The 10791-nt window shown below is 41.6% G+C and overlaps 1 protein-coding gene across 6 annotated transcripts; it reads left to right on the top strand.

Annotated features, from left to right (window-relative positions):
* Positions 1 to 892: 892 nt before the first annotated feature.
* On the top strand, positions 893 to 5663 carry tubb6 (tubulin, beta 6 class V). 6 transcript variants are annotated; one of them, XM_079181641.1, is made up of 6 exons: positions 893 to 976; positions 2001 to 2109; positions 2224 to 2334; positions 3719 to 3834; positions 4552 to 4680; positions 4833 to 5663. In XM_079181641.1, the coding sequence occupies exons 1-6, from the start codon at positions 920 to 922 to the stop codon at positions 5649 to 5651; spliced, it is 1341 nt and encodes a 446-aa protein (XP_079037767.1). In that variant the 5' UTR covers positions 893 to 919; the 3' UTR covers positions 5652 to 5663. The 6 variants fall into 6 exon arrangements, with proteins under 6 accessions (XP_079037767.1, XP_079037766.1, XP_079037765.1 ...); XM_079181640.1 differs by having other exon boundaries at positions 2001 to 2136; XM_079181639.1 differs by having other exon boundaries at positions 2001 to 2136; positions 2191 to 2334.
* The last annotated feature ends 5128 nt before the right edge of the window (positions 5664 to 10791 follow it).

The raw sequence follows: 10791 nt of genomic DNA, 5'->3' as shown, positions 1-10791 counted from the left end.
TTTATGAAAAGAAGTAATATATATACATTGTGTTAGTATGTGTGTGTGTATGTTAGTGTGTGTGTATGTTGTGTGTGTGTGTGTGTAATAATGAATCATCTCAGGACTGAATCACAATCAACACATTTAAAGTTTATTTTATCACTATTTCATGATTTAAAGTGAGCCGAACAGAACACTGTCTCCTACACGTCACAACACCAACAGACGTGTTTGAATTAAATGTCTCGTCATTTAGTTTTTAACTTCTTCTGCAGAGAAATGCGAGTTTCCGGGCGGAAGTCTGGTGAAGGCTAACCGGTTAGAATCGTCGACACGCGACGTCGATGATCTTCCCTCGAAACTTCATTATGAGTTGTGACTCAGTGACACGTGACCTCATCAGAGCTTCACGCGGAGTGTTTTTTTAAAGCGCACCGCGTCTATTGGGTCCGTCTGCGTCTGAGGTCCGACGGGAAACAACAGCCGACGTCAACATTTCAGGTGGATTTTGGCGGCCAGTCAGCAGAAACATTTTGATTCATTTAGAAACAAACAAATAAAAAAAACAATAATTTAGGAAACAATGGAACGTAGTTTATAATAAATAAATATGAATCTTAATACATTTAAAATATTCACACCAGAGTGGAAGTAAAGTCTCAAAAGTATTAAATAAAATATTCGTTCATAACAGCGTGAGTGTGAAGAATTAGAAGTATTTCTGTGGGACAAATAAAACAAAATAAATGTTTTATGCTGAGTGGGACGAACCCCCCCCCCCCCCCCTCTGGGCGTGGTCTCGTGAACGCGCGTCAGAGGAGGAGGAGGTGAAGCCGCCCGCGCGCTCCCGTTTAACAGACGCTCGTCCAGCAGCGCGAGGAGCGACAGAAACCTCAGAGCAGCAGCGGAGAGAGGAAGACCGACAGAAGCAGCAAAGATGAGAGAGATAGTTCACATCCAGGCCGGTCAGTGCGGGAACCAGATCGGGACCAAGGTAGACCCGAACCTCCTCAGTCTCATGTGTGTCAGTCCAAGTTATAGTCCTCAACACTCAGGCTGCAGAATAAACATCAAATCAACATGCAACACATTATAACCAACAATGAGTCTACAATAATAAGACGTGTTTATTGTGTGTTTGAATATTTCCCTCAGTGTGAACTTTATACAGCTTCACTATGTGTTGAATGAGATGATTTAAACATCTTTAAAACTATTAAAGGTTCACTAAAGGGAACATTTCTACCCAGAAGCTCTCCTATTATAATACTTCATATAATAACACTTTATTAGTTTACAGTAACCGGACTAAACACAACTTTAATAAGAATATTGCATCATAACTATACTCATATTGACATTTAGGAGAACTCTGTATTTAAAACATTCTGGTCTGTATTGGATCAATAACCAGCATTAAAGGAGCAATACACAACATCAGATCATTAATATCTCATCAATAACTATCATCTCTGTAAAGATTTAGAGGATGAAGTCTACCTGAAGTCTCTCTCCCTCTTCTCTGCATTGTAGTGCATGTTAGTGCGATATGATTTGGTTTAATGGCAAACAACATGTGAACAACATTCTTTAAAGTGAAGTCAAAGCTTCATGTGTTAAAGCTGCATTCTCTCTAGTGTCCACCAGGGGGCGACTCCTCTGGTTGTATAGAAGTCTATGAGAAAATGACTCTACTTCTCTCTTGATTTATTACCTCAGTAAACATTGTAAACATGAGTTTATGGTCTCAATCTCTAGTTTCAAGTCTTCTTCAATACAGCATGATGTTCATTTAGTAAATGATGGTCCATTTAGAGTCAAACAGACCATAAAGCAGGGGATGCTTTAGGGCGGGGCTTACTGTGATTGACAGGTCTCTACCAGAGACGTATACGGCGTCTCTACGTCACTCCTCCTCAGTCCACATATGGTCACTTCCTGTTCACTGGTTGCAAAAAACAACATTATTTCTTCTTCTTCTTCTTCTTCTTCTTCTTCTTCTGTGGTGACTCGGTCAGTTTTGGGAGGTGATCAGTGACGAGCACGGCATCGACCCGGCGGGGAGCTATGTGGGCGACTGGTCTCTTCAGCTGGACAGAGTCAACGTCTACTACAACGAGGCATCCTGTAAGTATGAAAGACCAGTAGAGACCAGTAGAGACCTGTAGAGACCTGTAGAGACCAGTAGAGACCAGTAGAGACCAGTAGAGAGTTTTATTGTTTTATTTATTTTTTGTGCAGCACATAAATACGTCCCCCGGGCTGTGTTGGTTGACTTGGAACCAGGAACCATGGACAGCGTACGCTCCGGAGCCTTCGGACAACTCTTCAGACCGGACAACTTCATCTTTGGTAACAATCTGCTTTTATTCAACAGATGTATTCAGTTTGTTCGTTTGTTTACCTAAAAGTCCAATAATAACCTTCATCTGGACTCATTATGACAATTATTATATTATTTTAAATGATGTGTAGTCATTAGTCATTATGTGCACGGAAACAATTTCACTTCTTTGTCAACAATTTAACATTAGTTTACAAAACTACTTAATTAATGATTAAGTTTCTCCGTTAAATATTAAATGTTACGTTTCTTTGTTAAAATCAGTTTTACAACAAAACCTTTATTAACAATTAAACGTTAGATTTCTTCGTGAACAATTAACGCTAGCCCTCTTCCCTCTTCGTAAACTGTTGACGTTAGATTTCTTCATTAAGAATTTAACGTTAGCTTTCTTCGTTAACAGTTAACGTTAGCTTTCTTCGTTAACATTTAACGTTAGCTTTCTTCGTTAACGGTTAACGTTAGATTTCTTCGTTAACAGTTAACGTTAGATTTCTTCGTTAACAATTAACGTTAGCTTTCTTCGTTAACAGTTAACATTAGATTTCTTCGTTAACAGTTAACGTTAGATTTCTTCGTTAACAGTTAACGTTAGCTTTCTTCGTTAACAGTTAACATTAGATTTCTTCGTGAACAGTGAACGTTAGATTTCTTCGTTAACAGTTAACGTTAGCTTTCTTCGTTAACAGTTAACGTTAGATTTCTTCGTTAAGAATTTAATGTTAGATTTCTTCGTAAACAATTTAACGTTAGATTGAGGCAACACAAATACTTTAGGTTTAAGAAAGAAAAGATGTTTTCCATGTTAAACTCTTCTGTGTGAGACATTTAGCAGCAATAAACAGCTAGAAAACATTCAATGACAACACATAACATGACAACTTCACAACAATCCTGACTATACTGTCAACACATAACTGTCATTAACTGGAAGGGAACGTCAGTGCAGCTCAATGAGTATATAATAAGTTAAGCAGTTAAATTCCTGCATTACCTGAAAGGGTCTATCCTCTCTCTTGTAGCTCTGGTTTTGGTCTCCACCACCTCCTGAGAGTCTCTTTAGCTGCTAAAAGCTCCTCTGTGTTCACCAGCTGGTCTCTGACTGTCCAAGAGCTAAAAGAGGCTAAAATATTCCGTCACTTTCAGATACCTTGTGTGGTAACAGAGGACGGAGCATTAACTCTGTGAACGGACTGAGAGGACTCCAGCGTTTGTTTCATGAACTGACGTCTCGGTAGGACAAGAAGCAGGGAGCTTGAGGTCCACTCTGTCCTCGCTGACAAACAGGGTTCACCAGTCGAGTGTGTGCGTGTCCGCACATTCCCATCTGTTGTGGCGATCGTTTTACATTTCACAGATGGATTTTTCTCTGCACCGATTGGTTGTCTGCAGGTCAGACAGGTGCTGGGAACAACTGGGCCAAAGGTCACTACACGGAGGGGGCGGAGCTCGTGGACTCGGTCCTGGACATCGTGAGGAAGGAGTGCGAGCACTGCGACTGTCTCCAGGTGAAGAGGACTTGTAAGCTTCTTGTGTGTCCCAGGTAGAGCTGCTGAGGAGGCAGTGAAGAACAGTCTCACTGGTTGCATTGAAGAAGCCTTTTCTCTAATATGTGTAGGTGTCTTAAAGGACAAATGACTTGACTCTCAGTGGCCTTAATACCCCTGCTCATAACTTTGTGATTAATTATACATTTGTTTCAGAATATCCACCAAAACCCACAATATACAGGGAAATGGTAAGGGTGTCTGTGAGGACAATGTCCCAGAGGACGAAGCCTGTTGACTTGTCCAGCACTTTCATTTTACTTCGAGTAGTTCTTGAGAGTATCGACCCTCCAAACTACTTTGGTGCAAACCAAAACCTGTCGGGCATCAAAAACTGTCCACCTCTCACAGCTGGCATCAAATGTCTGGTCACATTTCTTCAGATTTCAATCCCAAAAATTAGCCAAATATAGATTTTTGTCTGGCTGCTTGTATTCAGACGATATTTAACATTTGAGAACTTTGTCCTCTTTTGTTTTCTTTATCTCAAAGTGAGATCTGTTCTAAAACTTGTGTATCATTTTGTCATAAACAAAACGAAACCAGTAATCTAAAGCTCCTCGGGCATGAGGTCATGCACATCTCACCGAAAGCGTAAATATCTGAAGACGAAGTCTGACCATCCGTCTACGTATCCGTCATCTTTCTCCACACTGTTTGCTGTAATCCTGCCTGCAGGGTTTCCAGCTGACTCACTCTCTGGGAGGAGGCACCGGCTCGGGCATGGGCACCCTGCTGATCAGCAAGATCCGGGAGGAGTACCCCGACCGGATCATGAACACCTTCAGCGTCATGCCCTCACCTAAGGTATCGTGTACTTGGTGTCTTGCTTGTTTAGCTTTCTTTGATTCTTCTCTTCACCAAACCTTTTTCTGGCGGTGAAGCAGCACTACGATGTATTTCACCGAACCTTTCTGGAACCAATTCACTTTACATCTGATCTCCTTTTGACCCGCCAGGTGTCGGACACCGTGGTGGAGCCGTACAACGCCACCCTGTCCGTCCACCAGCTGGTCGAAAACACAGACGAGACCTACTGCATCGACAACGAGGCCCTCTACGACATCTGCTTCCGCACTCTCAAGCTCACGACGCCCACCTACGGCGACCTCAACCACCTGGTGTCGGCCACCATGAGCGGCGTGACGACCTCGCTGCGTTTCCCCGGGCAGCTCAACGCAGATCTCCGCAAGCTGGCCGTCAACATGGTGCCGTTCCCCAGACTCCACTTCTTCATGCCGGGGTTCGCTCCTCTGACGGCGCGGGGCAGCCAGCAGTACCGAGCGCTCACCGTCCCCGAGCTCACCCAGCAGATGTTCGACGCCAGAAACATGATGGCGGCCTGCGACCCTCGCCACGGGCGATACCTGACCGTGGCCACTATCTTCCGCGGGCCGATGTCCATGAAGGAGGTGGACGAGCAGATGCTCAACGTCCAGAACAAGAACAGCAGCTACTTCGTGGAGTGGATCCCCAACAACGTGAAGGTGGCGGTCTGCGACATCGCCCCCCGGGGGCTCAAGATGGCCGCCACCTTCATCGGCAACAGCACGGCCATCCAGGAGCTGTTCAAGCGGATCTCGGAGCAGTTCTCGGCCATGTTCCGCCGAAAGGCTTTCCTGCACTGGTTCACGGGCGAGGGCATGGACGAGATGGAGTTCACGGAGGCGGAGAGCAACATGAACGACCTGGTGTCCGAGTACCAGCAGTACCAGGAGGCCACCGCCAACGACGGCGAGGAGAACTTTGAGGACGAGGAGGACGAGATCGTCGAGTAAGGAGTCGAACATGTCCGGTAAAACTCCTGAGAGAGCCTCGGTAGAGTGATTCTGAGACGTCAGAGTAAAAGCATCAATACGAGGAGTCACTCTGAGTTCAGACAGTCAACTCGTTCATTACGTTATAAAGTAGAAATATGGAACAATCGCCTCAGAATCAAATATTAAATCATTAAAATGAATACTTTCTGGGTTCAGGCAGATTCGATATATATATATAAATAAGACTAGACATCTAATTTCATGAATTAAAAAGTGATTCTCTGTATTGTTTGTGTTATTATTTATTGTTTATGTGTCCGTATATTTATGGAATAGAGGAGAGATGAAAGAGAAGCGTCATTCTATTTACAATCTGACGTTTTACAGAAAAATGACTTTTAACGGTCGTTTACAGAAACCTAGAATTGTATTAAGTTTCTTTCTCACTTAGTGTTGAGGTCTCTGCTTCAGGACCGGACCTCCGCTCACTGAACTCACTACGGCTCCACATCGGACGCGTTAATCTCTCGCTGTGTGAGAGTTGATTTCCCAGCAGTTCTGTTTGTGTTGAGGATTACGTGGAGAGCAGCAGCAGCCGACTGACATGAAAACGCTGGGCTCATGTCTGTCGCTGTGAGCTGATGTCTTTGTACCTCTGCAACACACGAGGTATCCACATACAGTATATATATATATATATATATATATATATACATATACATATATATTGTTGCTTCATGTATGTTGAAGTGAGGACCTCAGTGTCTCACGGAGACTCTTTGTCACAGGGTTAGAAATAGTTCAGGTTTGGGGCGGTGGAATGTTTTATACCAGCTGCCGTCTCCGTAAGAAGCCAGAAATAATTCTCAACTGTTCTTTATGGAAGCGCAGCACTTGTGTGGACCATGTGGGACTGAACACGTCTCAGGAGTTGAGCTGAAACTCTCACGTAGATCCTCATTTAGCAGCAGATTAGCCCGTTTACAGACGGTGCTTTTATTCATTATGTTTCTCATCCATGCTGTGTCTACAGCCCATAATAATAATGTAATGTGACAGTGTTTGACTGTTTAACCTCCAACAGGAGCTGGAATGCAGAGCGGCAGTTTGACGAGCCAATCGGAGAGCAGGAAGACAACTTGAGCCCAATCGATTAACGGCAGAGGGAAGAAATCTAAATAAAATGAAATCTAAAAAGTCTGCAACCATGTGTGAAATAAGAAGTATCGTTTAATAAAGATAAGATTATGTTACATGTAATATGTTTACAATTTAAATCTAATTTGAAACACATTTACTGTTTTTATGACTAATCCTGGATCAGTTATGTTTTGTAACTTATTATTCTCCTCGTGGAGTTTAGTCAAATAAGCATCAGACTCACCAAGAGGATAAAGTTAAAATCAATTAATGTTTTAAGTTTTAAAATCAGAGATGCATATTAAGATAAACACAAGCTCCTCCTGCAGCTGCTTCCTCTTAGAGGAATCCTCATTTTATTTCTCTGTAATTGGATTAAAGATGAATTCTGCTTTATTTCGGGACGATTGATCTCGTTTCAGACGGTTTCTCCTCATTCATGAATAAACTCGGTGGTGTTTTTTACTTTATGTTGTGCTGAAATGTAAACCGACAAACTAAACGAATAAAGATTTCACTCACATTAACTCTGATGTTCATGATGAAAGGTTTAATGACTCGTTCCTGCTGAAGAACGTGGTTCATTGTGACCTCTAGTGGTCAGAAGTAGAAACTACAACTAAGAGAGTCCGATAACGAGCTGAAAACCACACAGGAAATACGTTGAGTCAACTAAACTGTTTTCATTCACTCAACTTAATACTCAATAAAACACAGGTTATATTTAAGTTGAGTCAACTTAAAGTCTTATAAACATCAGATGTTCTGGAATTTGAGTTGAAGTTTAAAAAAAAAATAAACTTGTACTTATTACTGTACTACAACTTAGAGGTACATAAAAACAAAAATATGAAATAGTGCAATTAAAACTTTTTCTGTCTTTATCGATAATCTTCCTCTTCATCGTCTTGTTTCTTCTTTTCTACATTTCGTCCTCCATTCTTTCTCTCCCTCCTCATCCTCATCTTCTCTCCTGACGTCATCATTTCCTGTAATTGTCACGTGCAGCCACCAGGAGGCGCTGCAGGACAAACTATTTAACAGCCTGACTGAGCGACCTGAAAAACATTTTACTACAATAACCATGGAAGGACTTTATAGCTGTTTAGCCTCTTTTTGTTGTGGTTTTGTCATTTTGTGGTTCTCTAATTTCTCTATGTTGGATTTTGAAGTCGTTTTTTGTCTATTTGTAGAGGTTTTGTGTCACTTTGTAGTCTTTTTGAATCTCTTTCGGGTCATTGTTTCATCTATTTGTTGTTGTTTTGTGTCTCTTGATATTTGTGTGTTTCTTTGTGTCTTTCTGCATCTTTTGTAGGTGAAGCTCAGGGGCCCCCTGACACTTTAAGGGCCCCTGAGCCTGTACCAGGTCGGCATGTACAGTAATCCATCCATGCCAATAATTGAATATAAGTCTACATATAAGAAGACTCTGACGTTATGCACTAATGCATTCAGCCAGTGTTTCAAGGGCAGATGTGTGTGTGTGTGTGTGTGTGTGTGTGTGTGTGTGTGTGTGTGTGTGTGTGTAAATGCATGCATGTATTCTAATGAATAATTCCAGATCTTGGCTTCTTCTTTCCTACAAAACCTCAAATGGAAAATCTTGGAGACATTTGCAAAGCCAGCAACTTTTTGAATATGTGTTTTAGTCAATTAACGTGGCGTTGAGATAAGTAGCCGCCCCTAACGAGCGACCTCAGATAATTAGCCGCGGCTAACGAGGAGGCTGTGATTAGCGGCCGTCTGTAACTCAGATGAGTGGATAATGTTAACGAGAATCCTGCTCTGTGATCGACTGCCAAAGCGCTGCAGAGACGGGCTCGCCGCACGCCAGATGGGTTAATTGGCAATTACAGGGACAAAAAAAAGTGCTTTGCTCCGAGTGTTGTATTGAATATTCAGAGAGGCTGCTGGTCGTTTCTAGAAAGCCGACTGAGGTTCTGTCTCTACTTTCACTTTGCTTCTGTCACCCAAACAGAGACAAACTTTCTCTCCGTCTTCTGGCTTCAACCTTAATCTTTCCTTCTGTTCCTTTTACATAAAACGTACCGAATGCAGCAGCCTGATATATTAGAAAGAGCTTATTTTCTGCTACCAGTGTAGACTCACAACATGGTGGAATTAGCAGGCCAAATAACTGACTGCTGGCTACTTAGCTAGCTTTGCTAACTGCACCATGCTTTTGTGCAACACTGGTTACAGAAAAGGATCCAAACAAAGTTGTTACTTACCCGTCGTTAGCGATGTTCTTTACTACGCTGTGACAAGAGAGTGTGAATGAAGCATCTACGTTATTTATACTCATTTAGTGGCTGACAAGTTAGCTAGCTGGCTAATTCTATCATTCTTTCATAGCAACGTCACACTGATTACAGAAAATTAGCCCAACAGTGGACTGGTGGCCAGCGGCAGCGCTGTAGACTAGCTAGCTAACTAGCCAGCTCTGGAGATGGAGAAGTAAGGTAGCTAACTAGCTAGCTCTAGAGATGGAGAAGCTAGCTAGCTAACTAGCCAGCTCTGGAGATGGAGAAGTAAGGTAGCTAACTAGCTAGCTCTAGAGATGGAGAAGCTAGCTAGCTAACTAGCCAGCTCTGGAGATGGAGAAGTAAGGTAGCTAACTAGCTAGCTCTAGAGATGGAGAAGCTAGCTAGCTAACTAGCCAGCTCTAGAGATGGAGAAGCTAGCTAGTTAGCTAGCTAGCTCTAGAGATGGAGAAGCGAGGTAGCTAGATAAAGGTCGGCTAATATTCTCCTGCTGGTTAATGTTAAGTTTCTAAAGTAACACATGCTGAACATATCGAGAGAAACTCTGATTTTCTTGAACCATTCAAAAAGAAACAAGCTAACAAATCTTGCTAGCCAGCGTTAACTCATCATCATGTTTACCAACAAAAAATGAGTCGATTAAGAGATTTAGATTATCAGCTACAACTACACTTTCAGCTGCTTTTATTCTTCTGACTTATTCTTCATGTGAGTTATCTTTGTTCTCTTCATACAAGCTTATCTCCTCTATATATCTATCTATATAGATATATAGATAGATATATGTATATATCTATCTATATATCTACGGATGTTTGTTCTTTAGTTTCACTGCTGCTCGGACAGAGAAAAACAACTGAAGATCAAACCTGGAAAGTCAGTCTGTGATTAATAGACTGTGAACTCTGTCACCTTGTTTTTTCTGGTTTCTTTGGATTAATGTCTGCAATCTTCACGCTGACAGAAGGCAGCGAGGCCAAACAGAAAGAGACGAGACAAGAATACAGAAACAATGAGAGACCAGCTGCTGAAGCTTGTGGAGCATTTAGCAGAGAAGACGTGGAGGAGACCAAAAACAAGGAAGAAGAGAGGGAATATCAGACTAATACAACTCCACCAGCTGATTCCTGATGTTAAGAAAGACATGTTTGTATTAGCTTTTATGAAAATGTTATGGTTAAAAATTGGAGAAAGCCAGGTCCAAAAATCTTGATTTATGTTGTTGACATATTAGAGTCAAAGCTTTTTACTGAGGGAGTTTAGAATATATCTTTATATCAGTTTATAAATCAGGAAATACTGTCAACAGACATTAAAATAAATCTATTTTCTCCATGTTTTTAGTAATAAAATGTTGCATAAATCAGACTATGAATGATGTATAAAGAACTCCATGAAAGTTCAGTACTCACATTAAAATGATTATATTTTGTATTACAAGTTGACTGAAATGTTTAAATATGCAAACTTTATTCATTTTATTTCCTCTAGTGTGAAAGAAGACGTGTTATCGGAAGAGAAATAGACCAAAATCTCTAAATGAATCAGAGCATGAAACACCTTATGGGTAATGCTGTTCGTTAAAGTCGGCTAAAACAATAATTAATATACGTTTAAAGTTTCCCTCGGTCTCTGAACATCGTCCGTCGCTCGTTGTTCTGCCCTCTAGTGGCCACGCATCACTAAACAGCTTGGATCTGGTGTAACATCACTCACACACCAGAGCATTAAACAACACGGCTCACACTAAACTC

Source organism: Pholis gunnellus (assembly GCF_910591455.1).
Source record: "Pholis gunnellus genome assembly, chromosome: 20".
Classification (NCBI taxonomy): domain Eukaryota; kingdom Metazoa; phylum Chordata; class Actinopteri; order Perciformes; family Pholidae; genus Pholis; species Pholis gunnellus.
This window is presented reverse-complemented; position numbering and strand designations above follow the sequence as displayed.